The sequence below is a fragment of the Hypanus sabinus genome, chromosome 10 (assembly GCF_030144855.1).
Source record: "Hypanus sabinus isolate sHypSab1 chromosome 10, sHypSab1.hap1, whole genome shotgun sequence".
Classification (NCBI taxonomy): domain Eukaryota; kingdom Metazoa; phylum Chordata; class Chondrichthyes; order Myliobatiformes; family Dasyatidae; genus Hypanus; species Hypanus sabinus.
In genome coordinates, this window is record NC_082715.1 from 67236729 (window position 1) to 67254672 (window position 17944).

General features: G+C 41.3%; 1 protein-coding gene and 1 pseudogene across 2 annotated transcripts in view; one reads left to right on the plus strand and one right to left on the minus strand.

Annotated features, from left to right (window-relative positions):
• Positions 1-17944, plus strand: part of sh3yl1 (SH3 and SYLF domain containing 1) — an 80636-nt gene that overhangs the window by 37564 nt on the left and 25128 nt on the right. For both annotated transcript variants that reach the window (XM_059982011.1, XM_059982012.1), the window contains exons 5-6: positions 2356-2468; positions 9012-9140. In XM_059982011.1, the coding sequence (XP_059837994.1) occupies positions 2356-2468; positions 9012-9140 (242 nt within the window). The remainder of the gene's footprint in view (positions 1-2355; positions 2469-9011; positions 9141-17944) is intronic.
• Positions 1-17944, minus strand: part of LOC132400724 (sin3 histone deacetylase corepressor complex component SDS3-like) — an 85557-nt pseudogene that overhangs the window by 5047 nt on the left and 62566 nt on the right.

Consider the following 17944-nt stretch of genomic DNA (forward strand, 5'->3'; position numbering starts at 1 on the left):
CTCAACCTGTTCTCATAAGACATGCTCCCCAATCCAGACAACATCCTTATATTTCTCCTCTGCACCCTTTCTATGGTTTCTACATCCTTCCTTTAGTGAGATGACCAGAACTGAGCACAGTACTCGAAGTGGGGTCTGACCAGGGTCCTATATAGCTGCAACATTACCTCTCGGCTTCTAAACTCAGTCCCACGATTGATGAAAGCCAATGCACTGTATGCTTTCTTAACCACAGAGTCAACCTGCATAGCAGCTTCGAGTCTTACCATTAATACTATATTCTGTCATCGTATTTGACCCACCAAAATGAACCATCTCACACTTATCTGGGAGAACTCCATCTGCCACTTCTTAGCCCAGTTTTGCATCATATCAATGTCCCTCTGTAACCTCTGACAGCCTTCCACACTATCCACAACACCTCCAACCTTTGTGTCACCAGCAAATTTACTAACCCATCCTTCCACTTCCTCATCCAGGTCATTTATAAAAATCACGAAGAGTAAGAGTCCCAGAACAGATCCCTGAGGCACACCACTGGTGACCGACCTCCATGCAGAATATGACCAGTCTACAACCATTCTTTGCCTTCTGTGGGCAAGCCAGTTTTGGATCCACAAATCAATGTCCCCTTGGATCCCATGCCTCCATACTTTCTCAATAAGCCCTGCATGGGATACCTTGTCAAATGCCTTGCTGAAATCCATATACACTACATCTACTGCTCTACCTTCATCAATGTGTTTAGTCACATCCTCAAAAAATTCAATCAGGCTCGTAAGGCAAAACCTGCCTTTTACAAAGCCATGCTGACTATTCCTAATCATATTATGCCTCTCCAAATTTTCATAAAGCCTGCCTCGCATGATCTTCTCCATCAACTTACCAACCACTGAAGTAAGACTCACTGGTCTATAATTTCCTGGGCTATTTCTACTCCTTTTTTGAATAAAGGAACAACATCCGCAACCCTGTAATTCTCCAGAACCTCTCCTGTCCCCATTGATGATGCAAAGATCATTGCCAGAGTATCAGCAATCTCCTCCCTTGCCTCCCACAGTAGCTTGGGGTACATCTTGTCCAGTCCCAGTGACTTATCCAACTTGATGCTTTCCAAAAGCTCCAGCACATCCTCCTTCTTAATATCTACATGCTCAAGCTTTTCAATCCACTGTTAGTCATCCCTGCAATCGCCAAAATCCTTTTCCATTGTGAATACTGAAGCAAAGTACTCATTAAGTACTCTTGCTATCTCCTCTGGTTCCATACACACTTTTCCACTGTCACTCTTGATTAGCCCTATTCTCTCACATCTTATCCTCTTGCTCTTCACTTACCTGTAGAATGCCTTGGGGTTTTCCTTAATCCTGTCTGCCAAGGCTTCTCATGGCCCCTTCTGGCTCTCCTAATTTCTTTCTGAAACTCCTTCCTGCTAGCCTTATAATCTTTCAAATCTCTATCATTAGCTAGTTTTTTGAACCTTTGGTATCCCTCTCCAATGCTGTAGTAAAGGAGATGGAATTGTGATCACTATTTCCAAAATGCTCTCCCATTTTAGTTGATGAGATAAAATGGTTAAAATACAAACAACGAAACTTAAAAGCAGTATGTTAAGCCATGGCCAAGTAATTACACCAGTTGATGTTACCTATACTTAAAAATACTACAAAATACATTAATCTGCTTTTTCATGAGAGACAGCAATATTATTTTGTAATACATTTGATTGTTGGATGAATTAGCTTAGAAGTACTCTTCAAAACATATTAAGTAATCAGCAGTAGATGTTACAAGTCATCGTGGGAGGAACAGTTTGGCAATTGTGTCGAAAGTTAGTGAAGTGTTAGTATATTGCTAAGAGAATTTCAGATGAAATAAAATAAGAGAATTTCAGCATATTTTACCCAGGCCTCTGAAACAGGATGCTTAATTTCAGCATGCTATGTAACTTGACCTATGTCTAAATCACTGAAGCATGAGGCAGGGAGAAATGGAAGCAGGAAGACTGACTAAAGTGAGAAAGGGCAAAGGAGACTGAAGGAAGAAAAATGCTGGTCAATACTTACGATGGTCAACACTTACCTGTCAGCCCATTAAAGTATTCTCTGGCTCTCTCAATATCAATATCCTTGATACATTTCAGTTAAGTTTACTTTGACAAGTTTATTGGATACAAAAATGCATTTGTGATTGCTGTAGTGGAAGTATGATAATGAAGCAATGAATCTAAGGCTTCTCAACTGAGACTTTAATGCTGTTAACAGTCTCTATGGTATAGATGTATTGTTTTATAACATGATATTATAAAGATTGATTGTTATTTCATCAATTAAATTATTTTAACTTTTATGATAGGTCTCTGATTTGGTAATAATCCTGAATCACAAGCGTGCAGTTGATGCTTTTGCAAAAGGGGGAAATCTTACGCTGGGTGGAAATTTTACTGTTGCAGTTGGACCCATTGGCAGGTATTGTTTTGTTTCTTGAGGAATAATTTAATATCTTGTGATGATATTTTTTACAAAAATGCTTCTTTAGGCAAGGTGCCAATATCTTCCATTAATTTTATGAAGTTCTGACAACTGTTTCTCTCTCTGCTCCTCCTACTTTCTCTAAACTCAAGATGTAACCATGACCAGCATTTTGACAGGCACATACATGCTTTGTACTTTCAAAATTTCGCTTTGGAAGGCCTCCCACTTACCAAGTACAACTTTGCCAGAAAAAAGCCTGTCTCAGTTCACACTTGCCAGATACCATCAAAAATTAGCCTTTCTTCTTTTTAGAATCTCAGCCTGCGGATCCAACCTATCTTTTTGCGTATTTACTTGGAAACTAATGTCATTGTGATCACTAGATGCCAAGTGTTCCCCCACACAATCTTCTGTCACCTGCCCGGTCTCCTTCCCTAATAGCAGATCAAGTATCGCACAGTCTTTCATTGTGACTTCTACATACTGTAGAAACTTTCCTAAACACTCTTGACATACTCTATCCCATCTAGTCCTTTTACAGAATCCCCTTCCAACTCTAGTTTAAACTGAACCCCCCACCTACCCCCCCTCCCCCACAGTGCAGCACTAGCAAACATTCCCACTAGGTTTTTAGTTCGCTTCCAGTTCAAGTGCAAACCATTTCTTCTGTACAGGTCTCACTTTTCTTGGAAAAGAGCCCAATGGTCCAAAAACCTGATTGTCCAACTCCTTAGTCATAGGTTAAACTGTATAATATTCCTGTTGCTGACCTCACTAGAATGTGGCATGGTAGCAATCCTGAAATCCCAACCCTGGAGCTCCTGCCATTTAACTTGGCATCTAACTCCCTGAACTCACTTTTAGACTGTAAGCCATAGGGGTAGAATTAGGCTATTCAGCCCATCGAGTCTGCTCTGCCATTCCATCATAGGTGATCCTGGATCCCATTTAACCTCATACACCTGCCTTCTCGCCATATCATTTGAAGCTCTGACTGATCAGGAAGCGATCAGTGTCTGCTTTAAAAATATACACTGTCTTGGCCTCCAGCCCTGTCTGTGGCAGAGCATTCCACAGATTTATTACTCTCTGGCTAAAACAAAAATCCTCCTTAACTCTGTTGTAAAGAGTCACCCCTCAATTTTGAGACTGTGCCCTCTAGTTCTGGATGCCCCTAACATAGGAAACATCCTCTCCACATCCACCCTGTCTAGTCCTTTCAACATTCGGTCTGTCTCAATGAGATCCCCTGTATTCTTCTAAATTCCAGTGGGTACAGCCCAAAGCTGCCAAATATTCCTCATTAATTAACCTCTTCATTCCCAGAATCATCCTTATGAACCTCCTTTAGACTCTCTCCAATGACGACATATCCTTTCTAAGATATGAGGCCTAAAATTGTTGACGGTGGGGCCTAACTAGTGTCTTCTAAAGGCTCAGTTTTATCTCCTTCCTTTTATCTTCTATTCCCCTTGAAATAAATGGCAACATTGCATATGCCCTCTTTATCACAGACTTAACCTGTAAATAAACCTTCTGGGAGTCTTGCATGAGGACTCCTAAATCCCTCTGCACCGCTGATGTTTGAGCCTTCTTCCCATTTAGATAATAGTCCACACTATTGTTACTTTTGCGAAAATGCATTATCATACATTTCCCAACACTGGATTCCATCTGCCACTTTTTTGCCCATTCTTCCAATGTGTCTAAGTCCTGCTCCAATCACATTGATTCCTCAGCACAACCCACCCTCCACCTATTTCATATCATCTGCAAACTTTGCCACAAAGCCATCAATTCCATTATCTAAATCATTGACAAATGATGTGAAAAGCAGTGGTCCCAATACTGACCCCTGAGGAACACCACTAGACAACTGGCAGCCAACCATGCCAGTGTCTTTCCTGTAACACCATAGGATTTTAACTTGTTAAGCAGCCTCGTGTGACACCTTATCAAACTTTTTCTGCATTATGACACCCAATCTAAGATGGCCTTTCCTCTTACAGACTCAAGCACGAGCTGCCCTAAAAAGCCATTTCAAAGGCATTCAACAAATTATTTCTCTTGTGACCCGACACCAACCTGATTTTCCCATCCCCTTTCATATTGAAGCCCCCATTTCAATTAAGTCATTACCCTTATCACATGCCTTTTCCAGCTTCCTTTGCAACTTCAACTCCAACCGCACATCTTGTCTACTATTAGGAGACCTATATATGATTCCCATAGTGGTTTTTTGACCCTTACAATTTCTTAACTCCACCCAAAAGATACAGCATTCTCTGACGCTATGTCACCTCTTTCTAAAGATGTAATTCCATCTCTTACCAACTGACCCACACCACCACCTATACTTTCCTGCCTGTCCTTTCGATACAAAGTATATCCTTTGATGTTAAGCTCCCAACTATGACCACCATTCAGTCATGACTCAGTGATGCCCACAACATCATACTGACCAATCTCTAATTACGCCATGAGTTCATTCACCTTATTCTGAATGCTACGTACATTTAAATACAACACCTTCAGTCCTGCATTCTTCACCCTTTTGAATTTTGCCTCTGTGGTACAATTTATCTCTTTGCTCTGTTACATTTGTACCCAGTCATTGGCTTGTCCTTCCTTACATTCATGTTACACCCATCATCTACTTGTAAACCTGCTGGCTCATCCTCAGCTCTATATCATAATGGTTTACACCCCCCTGCCATATTAGTTTAAACCACTCCAACAGCTCTAGTGAATCTGCCCGCAAGAATATTGATCCCCTTTGGATTCAAGTGCAACCTGTCCCTTTTTATACAGGTCCCACCTGCCCCAGAAGAGATCCCATTATCCAGCAAAATAAATCCCTGCTCTCTGCTCTAATTCCTCAGCCACACATTTATCTGCCGCCTCATTCTATTCCTATCCTTACTGTCGTGTGGCACAGGCAGCAATCCTGAGATTACTACCTTTGAGTCCTTGCTTCTCAGCTTCCTTCCTAACTCCCTTTATTCTCTTTTTAAGGACCTTCTCCCTTTTTCTTCCTATTTCATTGGTACCAATTTGTACCACTTTGCAGAATCTCATCACTCTTCCTAACTATGTCATTGGTAACTACATGGACCACGTCCTCTGGCTATTCACCCACCCAGTTATGAATGCTGGGGATTCAGTACAAATGTCCCAGACCCTGGCATCTGGAGGCAACATTAGAATTTTTTTCTCATCCATTGAGCCAGCTTTTTGTACTCCAACTAATGAATCTCCTATCACCACAACTTGCCTCTTCTTCCCCCTTCCCTTCTGAGTCACAAGGTCACACTCAGTGCCAGAGACACTGAGACTTTCTTCAGCTTCGTCAACCCCCCCACCCCCAACAGTATCCAAAGTGATATATATGCCTGTTGTTGAGGCGGATGGCCACAGGGATACTCTGCACTGGCTGTTTAACACCTTCCTGACTTGCTCAGTTTCTTGTGTCCTGCACAGGAATTGTAATGTTATTCTTTTATTCAAGAATGGGAATAAAGATCATCTTGGAAACTATGGTGGTAGGGAGGCTATTAAGAATATTCTTGGGATAGGATATAGGAGCCTGTGGAAAACGATAGCTTAGTGAGGGATAGTTGGTATGACTTTGTGGAGAGCAAGCATGTCTTGCTATCTTGATTGAGCCTTTTGAGAAGGTGACAAAGGTGATTGATGTTGTAGATGTTGACTACATCGATTTTAATAAGGCTCTTGATAAAGTCCCTCATAGTAGTCTCATCCATTGGAATGAGATCTGCAGTGATCTGGACACTAGAATTTGGAACTGGCTTGCCCATAGGAGATGAGGTGTAGAGGTAAATTGGACTTCCTCTGGCTGGAGGAGTGTGACTAGTGGTGTTAAGCAGGGATCAAAACTAGGACCTCTGCTGATTGACTTGGATGAAAATGTGAATGGATGGGTTAGTAAGTTGTCAGACAACATAAAGATTCGGGGGGGGGGGCAGGTTGACAGATTGTGGTAGAAGCTTGTTAAAGATTACAGCAGGACATGGATCAGTTGCAGATAAGTACAAAGAAATAGTAGGTGGTGTTTAATCTGGACAAGTGTGAAGTGTTCCACTTTGGGAGAATAAATGTATAATGACCATTGTTAGTTCATCCTTGTCCTTGAGTACTTTCTGCTCAGAGACATCTTACCTTGGCACCTTGGAAGCAACACACCATCCTGCCATCACTTCTGAGGCCGTAGAATATTCTGTCTTCCCCCTTTTCCCTAACAAGTCTTCTATCACTGTCACTCTGTCTGACGACACCCCTTCCTTTTGAGCCTCAGAGTCAGTGACGGGGCAGTGATGTGACTAAGTGCTAACCCCTGAAAGAGCATCCCCTGTCAACATATCAGCTATGGAACCAGAGGAGCCAACACACTTGACCACTGTTACACCACCATCAAGAACACTTAACGTGCCATCCCACATCGCTACTTTGGAAAATCCAATCACCTAGCTGTACTTAAACTTACAGCATACAGACAGACTCTGAGGACTGCAACATAATGATTAACTGTGATCCTTCAGTCCCAGATGAGCTCAACACCTTTTATACATTCTTTGAGAAGATGAATGAAACTACGCCTGTGTGAATCCATGCAGCATTTGGTGACCCTCTGGCCTCTGACTCAGAGGCCAATGTCTGAACATTTTTCAAGAGCGTGAACCCTCACAAGGCATCAGGCCCTGATGGTGTACATGGTAGGGCACTGAAGACTTATGCCAGCCAACTGATGGAAGTGCTCAAGAACACCTTCAATCTCTCACTGCTGCGGTCAGAGGTTACCACCTGTATCAGAAGGGTGACAATCATACCAGAGCCCAAGAAGACCAGGGTGAGCTCCCTCAATGACCATCACCCAGATGCTCTCACATCTACTGTGATGACGTGTTCTGAGAGGTTGGTCACGGCTAGAATCAACTCTTTCCTAAGCAAGGACCTGGACCCACTACAATTTTTAATCGCCACTATAGCCTACAGGGGATGCAATCTCATTGGTTCTCCACTCAACCCTGGACAATCTGGACCTACATCCAGGTTGCTATTTATTGATTGCAGTTCAGAATTCAAATCATCATATACTCTTGTACTAATAATCTTCAAAGCCTGGGCCTCTGTGCCTCCCTCTGTAACTGGATCTTTGACTTCCTCATCAGGAGACCACAATCAGTGTGGATTGCAAGTAACATCACATCCTCGCTGACAGTCGACTCTGACACATTAAGGATGCGTGCTTAGCCCACTGCTCTCCTCTCTCTACACCTATGACTGTGTGGCTAGATGCAGCTGAGACAGTATCTATAAATATGCCAATGGCACAACTATTGGCAGAATTTCAGAAAATGATGAGGAGTCATACAGGAGTGAGGTAGATCAGTTGGTTGATATCATCCTGAATGACTCCCATTTCCCACAGGAAACATTTTTTGTGGTATGACAACAAAGTCAATCACAATAATTACCCGTGCTTGCTTGGAAAACACACTCCAAAAGCCTAATTCGTCAGTAACCTATACATATCATATTTTGCAACTTATTTTGAACTCCTGAATAGTTTTTCAAGTGAAAGAAATCTCTTCACTTTTCTGTCAAACATGACTTTTCTTCAACAACGTAGGTGCTGTACATTTCTGCTCTAAATTCATGAGTGACCATCTTAGAATGTGTTGTTGCCTTGGCCCTTCTACATGAGCTATAACCAAAAACAAATCTGTAATCTGGAGTGAATATTTCAGTGATGCCATGTGAATTTGGCAAGAAGGATGAAATTAGATAAATTTACTATTGGTTAAATTTACATTGAATATTAATCAACAAAATTAACTTTTTAAAATGTAGTTAATGATGTGCGAATTTATTGCTTTCTTGTCAAAGTAGTAGACCTTTTATAGCCTTAGCAATAAAGGGTTGTACTCTTTAAGTGAAATCACTGTTTGTGGTGTATCAAATTGCACTTGGCAAAGAGCAATATATTAATATGTGAGTAATATTGACCATAACACTCGAAATAAATAGCTCTACTCTCCTTTGAAAGTGTAGCATTGAATCTTTTACTTTCATTTGAGGAGGTAATTGTGCCTTCAGTTAACATATCATCCTAAAAATGACGTGACAACTGAGTAGAGCTTTAAGTTAACATCTCAGCAGAAAGGGATAGGCAGAAAAACAAATTTGGTAACATGCTAAATACACTATATTCTAGTGGCTGCTCTCTACTCCATATCGAAAATTAAATTCCCATTGACTTCAATGCACAGTAAAAATAATATGTTAGTGTAAGAAGCAAAACCAGATTTTTATGCTTGTTATAGTGAAATATTGCTACATTATTAATTAGCTTGGATAGCATGCTCATATCTCCAGAGTGCAATTTGGAAGCACTTCTTTCAAGGCGAACCTGAGACATGGCTAATAATGTTATTTGCTTTCAAGGAAGCAAATTATCTGCACTTACATCATTTTTTTCTTATGTTGCATTAATGATCATGAGATAATGTTTTTCAGAAATTTAGAGGGAGATGTTGCTGTTAGGAGTTCAGCTGCAGTGTACACTTACTGCAAATCACGAGGGTTGTTTGCTGGTGTGTCATTAGAGGGATCTTGCTTGATTGAAAGAAAAGAGACCAATCGCAAGTAAGTCGCACAGAATTCTCTCTTTCTCTAAATATTTTATTTATATAAGTTGTCGTAAATCTATTTAGATATTTATCTCCGACAGCTACACTACACAGCAAGTTCAGATTGGAATAAAGAAAAGTGACCAGTTCCAGAAGGTGCTTTCTGAAAAACAATAAAGCACATAATTGGTCAAATAATTTTGCCAAGTCCAACTATTTTAAGAAGTTAATAAAATATTTATTTTGCATTGTTTTTATTTATAAACATTTGTGTGTGTGTGTGTATATATATCTAAGACTTTAGCACAGTACTGTACTTGTCAATATGGAGTGGAGTCAAGAATGTTGGGAATAGAGAAAGTGGAGTGCCACAGAAGGGATATGGTTTGGACTGTTAGCAGAGAAAGAGTGCCAGGGGTGGGGAGTGGCGTGAGTGCAGAAACACTCAGCCCTGAGTCACCAGGCAAGGTAATCTGGTTCCAAACAATTGGTTTATTGATAATTACAAAATGTGTCTCTGGAACATCCTGCTCCTTTCCCATTTTCGCAACCATGGTTCCCCTCTCCCTGCCATCGTGCAACTCTCAGTCCACGATGGGGACCCATATCAGAACAGTACGGTGCAATACATAAAATCACAATGGTCCTGTGTAAAAGTCTTAGGCACCCTAACAATATATATGTGCCTAAGACTTTTACACAGTACTATATAGCACTTCTGTTCATCAAATTAGATTGCAGTTATGGTTTTAAATTTAACTTAACAGTGTGGTCATCATCATTACTTTTTAAAAAAAAAATAACTAGGTGCCCTCTTTGTCTACCATAGCCAGATTGTGCCATACGTGTTTCCATTTTTTAGTATGTCATGTTGTACTAAAGGCATACTGCATAAATGCCTCCATAGGGATAGTAAAGAAGGTGTATTTGGCTCACTTCTGTTCATAGGTTGTGGTGAATACAAAAGTCAGGAGGTTGTGTTGTAGCTGTATAAAACGTTGGCTAGATTATATTTGGAGTATTGTGTGTGTTTATGGTCACTGCATTACAAGTTTTGGAGAGGATGAATTAGAGATCACCAAGGTGTTGCCTGGTTACGAGAGTGTCAGTCACAAAGAGAGTTGCTTAATGTCTTGGTAAGTCTGAATGTTGCGACAGCCTGCAGTTGAAATACAGCTTGTCTGCCTTGTGAACTCTGGGGGACAGCACCGACTCTAGCATAGAGGCTGTGCCACACCACCTCAGAGTTCTCATTTCTCCCCTCTCCCATTGGCCAGAAGATACAAGAGCAGCTTCTACACCCCACTGTTATCAGAATGGTAAACGGCTTGCTTGTACGATAAAACGGACACGCAACATTCATGAACTAAGGGACTTGGATTATATTTTTTTGTGTGACTATTTTACTTGTATCTTAGGTGTGTTATATGTGCCTCGTGCTGTGCTCTGACTGTTGGTATTGTGTTTTACACCTTGGACCCAGAGGAACACTGTTTCATTTGGCTATATTTATGGGTATTGATGTATGGTCGAATAACAATTAAACTTGAACATGAAGCTGAACTTGAGAATGTCTGGGGTTGGTGGTGTCTTTGGTTATGCTGGCTGCTTTACTGATGCAGTGAGAAATATTGACAGAGTCCATAAAAGGGAGTCCAGTTTCTGTGATGTGCTGAGCTGTGTACATAACTCTCAGTAGTTACCTGCAGTCACAGGAAGAACAGTTGCCATACAAAGTCATAACACCTCCAGCTAGGTGCATCGATAAAACTGGTTGATGGGGATATGCCAGATTTCTTTACACTCCTGAGGAACAGAGGTGTTGGAAGCTCTCACCTATGCAGTTGTACCAGGATTATGCACTTTCACTATGAGGTTGCACAGTGGAAAACATTCAAGGAGATTGTTCACGATGCTCAACAAAAATATATTCCAGTTAAAAATAAGCACAGTAAGGGTGGGGCGAGCCAGCTTTTGGTAACAGAGGAAGTAAAAGAAGGCATCAAAGTAAAAGCTTGTGCATACGATGTCACCAAGAGTAGTAGGAAACCGGAAGATTGGGACAAATTTAAAAAGCAACAAAGAATCACTGAATGACCAATAAAGAAAGAGAAGCTAGATTATGAAAATAAACTGGCACAAAATATAAAAACAGATGTTAGAAGTTTTTATAATTATACAAAGCAGGAAAGAGTGGCTAAAGTAAATGTAGTTCCCTTGGAGGACGAGAAGGAGGATGTGATATTGGGTAATGAGGAAATGACAGATGCTTTGAATGATTATTCTATGGATACGGTGGCAAGTGAGGATTTCGATACAACAGCTATCACTAAGGATCTAGGCAAAAGGCAGGTAACTATAGGCCAGTTAGTTTAATATCTGTAGTTGGGGAAACACTTGAAGCTATCAATAAAGAAGAAATAGTGAGGCATCTGGAAATAAATGGATCCATCAGGCAGACGCAGCGGATTCAGCAAAGGCAGGTCCTGTCTGACAAACATACTGAAGTTCTTTGAGGATATGACAAGCACAGTGGATAGAGTGAAACAGATGGATGTTATTTACTTGGATTTCCAGAAGGCATTCGTTAAGGTGCAGCAAAAAAGTCTGATCCATAAGATAAGGATGCATAGAGTTGGGAGTAATGTATTAGCATTGATAGATGATTGGTTAACTAATAGAGAATTGGGATATGTGGGTGTTACTCTGGTTGGCGAGCAGTGTACCGCAGAGGTCGGTGCTGGGCCACAACTGTTCATGATATACATTAACGATCTGGAAGAGGGGACCAAGTGTAGTGTATTTACAAAGTACACTGCAGATGCTGTGGTCAAATCAAGGCGTACAAAAAAGCTGGATGCACTCAGCAGGTCAGGCAGCATCCATTGAAAGACGCAGTCAACGTTTCGGGCCGAGACCCTTCGTCAGGACTCTTCGTCAGTCCTGACGAAGGGTCTCGACCCGAAACGTTGACTGCTTCTTTCAACAGATGCTGCCCGACCTGCTGAGTTCATCCAGCTTTTTTGTACGTCTTGTAGTGTATTTACATTTGCTGTTGATGCTAAATTGAGTGGAAAAGCATATTGTGCAGATGATACAGAAATTCTGCAGAGAGATATAGATGGATTAAGTGAGTAGGCAGGAGTCTAGCTGATGGAATACAATGTTGGTAAATGTGAGGTCATCTACTTAGGGAAAAATGAAAGAGAAGATTACTATTTAAATGGTAACAATTTGCAGCATGCTGCTGTGCAGAGGGACTTGGGAGTGCCTGTGCATGAATCACAAAAGGTTGGTTTGCAGGTGCAGCAGGCTATCAAGAAGGCAAATAGAATGTTAGAAACAAAAAACTTACAGCACAATACAGGCCCTTTGGCCCACAAAGTTGTGCCGAACATGTCCCTACCTTAGAAATTACTAGGCTTACCTATAGCCCTCTATTTTACTAAGCACCATGTACCTATCTAAAAGCCTCTTAAAAGACCTTATCATATCTGCTTCCACCACCGTTGCTGGCAGCCCATTCCATGCACTCACCACTCTCTGAGTAAAAAAACTTACCCCTGACATCTCCTCTGTACCTACTCCCCAGTACCTTAAACCTGTGTCCTCTTCTGGAAACCATTTCAGCCCTGGGAAAAAGCCTCTGACTATTTACAAGATCAATGCCTCTCATCATCTTGTACACCTCTATCAGGTCACCTCTCATCCTCCTTCGCTCCAAGGAGAAAAGGCCGAGTTCACTCAACCTATTCTCATAAGGCATGCTCCGCAATCCAGGCAACATCCTTGTAAATCTTCTCTGCACCCTTTTTGTGGCTTCCATATCCTTCCTGTAGTGAGGCAACCGGAACTGAGCACAGTACTCCCAAGTGGGGTCTTACCAGGGTCCTATATAGCTGCAACATTATCTCTCAGCTCCTAAATTCAATTCCACGATTGATGAAGGCTAATACACCATACGCCTTCTTAACCACAGAATCAACCTGCGCAGCTGCCTAGAGTGTCCTATGGACTCAGACCCCAAGATCCCTCTGATCCTTCACACTGCCAAGAGTCTTACCATTAGTACTATATTCTGCCATCATATTTGACCTACCCAAATGAACCACTTCACACTTATCATGGTTGAACTCCATCTGCCATTTCTCAGCCCAGTTTTGCATCCTTTCAATGTCCCGCTGTGACCTCTGACAGTCCTCCACACTGTCCACAACATCTCCAACCTTTGTGTCATCAGCAAACTTACTAACCCATCCCTCCACTTCCTCATCCAGCTCACTTATAAAAATCACGAAGAATAAGGGTCCCAGAACAGATCCCTGAGGCACCCCACTGGTCATCAACCTCCCTGCAGAATATGACCCGTTTACAACCACTCATTCCCTTCTATGGACAAGCTAGTTCTGGATCCAGAAAGCAATGTCCCCTTGGATCCCATGCCTCCTTACTTTGTCAATAAATCTTGCATGGGGTACCTTATCAAATGCCTTGCTGAAATCCATATACACTACATCTACTGCTCTTCTTTCATCAATGCGTTTAGTCACATACTCAAAAAATTCAATCAGGCTCGTAATGTTGTTCTTTATTGCTAGAGGGATTGAATTTAAGAGCAGGGAGATTATGCTACAACTGCACATGGTATTGGTGAGGCTGCACCTGGAGTACTACATGTACTTCTAATCTCCTTACTTGAGGAAAGATACACTGGCTTTGGAGGCTGTGCAGAGGTGGTTTACCAGAGATGATGGGATTCAACTATGAGGAGAGATTGAGTTGCCTGGGACAGTACTTGCTGCAATTCAGAAGAATGAGAGCAGATCTTATAGAAACATATAAAATTATGAGAAGGATAGATAAGATAGAGGCAGGAAAATTGTTTCCACTGGTAGATGAGACTAGAAGAAGGAGAGACTAGAACCAGTGGAGGCAACCTCTGTAAATATATTTAAGACAAGGTTGGATAGATTTTTGTATAATAGGGGAATTAGGGGTTATGGGGAAAAGGCAAGTAGTTGGAGGTGAGTCCATGGTCAAATTAGCCATGATCTTATTGAATGGCAGAGCAAGCTTGACGGGTCAGATGGCCTACTCTTGCTCCTATTTCTTATGTTCTTAATTTAAATTGTTTGGTATGCCTATGTTTAGAATCCTTATTTTTATGAGTTATGAATCGGTAGAGCACGTTAACTAAAGGAATTGTTTTGATTAATTAAGATAGCGATTGTTTTACTGTTATGGGGTGCGTAAATAGTGAACTCCCAAGAAATGCAGAACAGTAGGCCAAAGTATGTGAACTACTGGGGTAACTAAACAGAATGAGAAGTGATTAATGAGGCAAAGGGGCAAGGTTACCAGGAGAATCAGCATTGCCAAACTGCTCTGTCACGATTTTTTATTGCATCTACCTCAACTAACTCTTTCTGACTGTTCTTTCTACATGTGCACCACTCTCTGCATGAAGAAGCTGCAGTTCAGATCTCTTTTAAATCTTTTGCCTCTCACATAAACACATGCCATCTTACTTCCCCTTACCTGGGAAAAAAAGACAATGGGTTTCATCCTAAGTATATCACTCATGATTTTATACACCTGTTTAATGTCACAACTCATTCTTTAATGCTCCAAGGAATGATGTCCTAGCTTCTGCTATCAGGCTCTGGATTTCTCGTACATCCTCATAGATCTTATCTCTGTGGCTTTTGCACAATTTGCTTTTCCACTCAATTTTGTATCATTAGCAAACTTAGATACACTACACTTGGTCCCCTCTTCCAGATGGTTAATGTACAGTCGGCCCTCCTTAACCATGGGGGATTGGTTCCGAGACCCCCCCAAGGATACCAAAAAACATGGATGCTCAAGTCCCTTATTTAAGTTGTCCCAGTGCGGTGGTCTTTAGGATCCACGCGAACCCCAGACTTTATTTGATGTATCTCAGTGCGGTGGACATTAGGACCCGGTGGCACAGCTCTGAATCCGCAGTGTTTCTGTTCACGAAAATAATCACGATCACGATTGAAAATAAGGTGAAAGTAATTAAGCAATCGGAAAGAGATGAAACGCCATCAGTCATTGGAAAAGCGTTAGGCTACAGTCGTTCAACGATCGGAAAAATTTTAATGGAGCATGTGAAAGGCCCTGCCCCGATGAAAGCTACAATTATTACTAAGCAACGCAGTGGTTTAATTATTGAAATACGTATGTTTCTTAAGTGTTTTATTTTCATAGAAAGGTAAAATATGTGCTATATACTAAGAAAAATGTTTGACTAACTTTTGCTAAATAATACCGGATACACCTGTTCCAACCTCAAATCCAGCTTAAAGATGGACTCAGGAATGGAACTTGTTCATAACCCGGGGACTGTCTGTACTTTTAAGTCATTTCTAGATTACTTATAATGCTTAATACAATGTAAAGGCTATGTAAATAGTTGTTATACTGTATTGTTTAGGGAATAATGACAAGAAAAAATAGTCTGTACATGCTCAAACAACGAGTGCTGGAGAGAGAACTACCGGTTTTTCCTGGTCCACGGTTGGTTTACTCCGCGGATAAGGAGGGCCGACTGTATATCGTGAATAGTTGTGGGACCAGCACTGATCCCTGTGGCACACCACTCACCACTCATTACCAACCAAAGTAACACCCATGTATCTCAACTCTGTGTTCTATTAGTTAACCAATCCTCTATCCCTGCTGATACATCACCCCCAACTCTATGCATCCTTATCTTATGCAAAAGTCTTTTATGTAGCACTTTATTGGATGCCTTCCAGAAATCCAAGTAAATAACATCCATCTGTTCTGCTCCATCCACTGCACTCATTATACCCTCAAAGATAAACTCCAGTAAGTTTGTCAGACAGGACCTGCCTTTGCTGAATCCAAGCTGCATCTGCCTGATGGATCCATTTTTTTTCCCAGATGCCTTGTTATTTCTTCTTTAAGGATAGTTTAAAGCATTTTCTCAACTGCAAATGTTAAACTAACTGGCCTATAGTTACATGCGTTTTTGAGCAGTGGTGTGACATTTGCTGTCTTCCAATCTGCTGGGACCTGCCCAGAGTCCAGAGAATTTTTGTAAAATCACTAAAGCCTTTACTGTAACTTCTGCCATGTCTTTCAGTACCCTGGGATGCATCCTATCAGGATCAGGGAAATTTAATGTCTTCAGGACCACAAGTTTGCTCAGCACTACCTCTTTAGAGGTAGCTATTGTATCGTGGTCCTCGCCTCCCATCGTATCCATAACATCTCTCTTTGGCACGTTAAACGTGTCCTCCACTGTGAAGACTCACACAAAATAGTTATTCAAAGCCTCTGCCACTTCCTCATTACCCAATATCAATTCCCCCTAATTGTCCCCCAAGAAACCTACGATCACTTTAACCACCCTTTACCGCTTTATATAATTATAAAAGCTTTCACTATCCATTTTTCTATTTTGTGCTAGTTTACTTTCATAATCTAGCATCGCTTTTTGTATTGCTCACTTAGTGATTCTTTGTTGCTTTTTAAAGCTGTCCCAATCTTCCAGTTTCCCACTACTCTTGGCGGCTTTGTATGCACAAGCTTTTACTTTGATGCCTTCTTTTACTTCCTTAGTTACCAAAAGCTGGCTCTCCCCACCCTTCCTGTCCTTGCTTTTAACTGGAATATACTTTTGTTGAGCACAGTGAAAAATCTCTTTGAAGGTCTTCTACTGTTCCTCTATTGTCCCACCATATAGCCTGTGTTCCCAGTCTACACTGGCCAAATCCTCCCTCATCCCATTGTAGTCTTCATTATTTAGGCAAAATACACTGGTTTTAGATTGGACTATTGCACCCTCCATTTGTAAGAGAAATTCAATCATACTGCGGACACTATTTCTGAGAGGATCCCTAACTACCCGATAAATAATTTTACCTGTCTCATTGCACAGGACCAGATATAGGCTAGCACGTTCCCTTGTAGGTTGAGTAACATGTTGTTCAAGAAAGCCATCATGGATACATTCTATGAAGTTCTCCTCAAGACTGCCTCGACCAACTTGATCCACCCAATCTATGTGCAAGTTAAAGTTCCCCAAGATAATGGCTGTTCCATTCTTACATGCCTCAGCTATTTCTGTTTATTGCCTGTGCCACTGTCATGTTATTATTCAGTGGCTGATAGATAACCCCCCACGAGTGACTTTTCTTTTCCCTTTACTACTCCTAATCTCTATCCAGATGGATTCAGCATTCTGCTCCGTATATCGTCTCTCACTGTTGCCCTGACCTCCCCTTTAATTAAGAGCGCTACCCCGCCTCCATTACCTTCCTGCCTATCCTTTCGTATTACCTGATATCCTTGGATATTTAATTCCCAATCCTCTTCACCTCTCTGTAATGGCCACTAAATCATACCTCTTTGTAGTTTTGTGCCACAAGTTCACTGACGTTGTTTCAAATACTACAGGCATTCAAATAAAGTGCCCTTACACTCGTGGTTTTAAAATCTTGTAATCTTTTGCACTTAACTTTTCTTCTCTCCACTCTTATTTTTCTCTTGTTTATCCTTTGCTTTTTCTTTGTCTTTACCCACACTTTTCTTTTTTACTTTATCCATACCTCTCCAGTCTGTTGAACCCACCCCGTTCTATTTAGTTTAAAGTCCTATCCACAGCGCCAGAGATTACCACCTTTTTGATTCTGCTTTTTAATTTAGTCCCTAGCTGCTCAAATTCCCTCAGCAGAACCTCTTTCCTCGTTCTTTCGATGTCACTGGTACCGACACAGACCTCAACAACTTGATCTTTTCCCTCCCACTGCAAATTCCTCTGCAGGT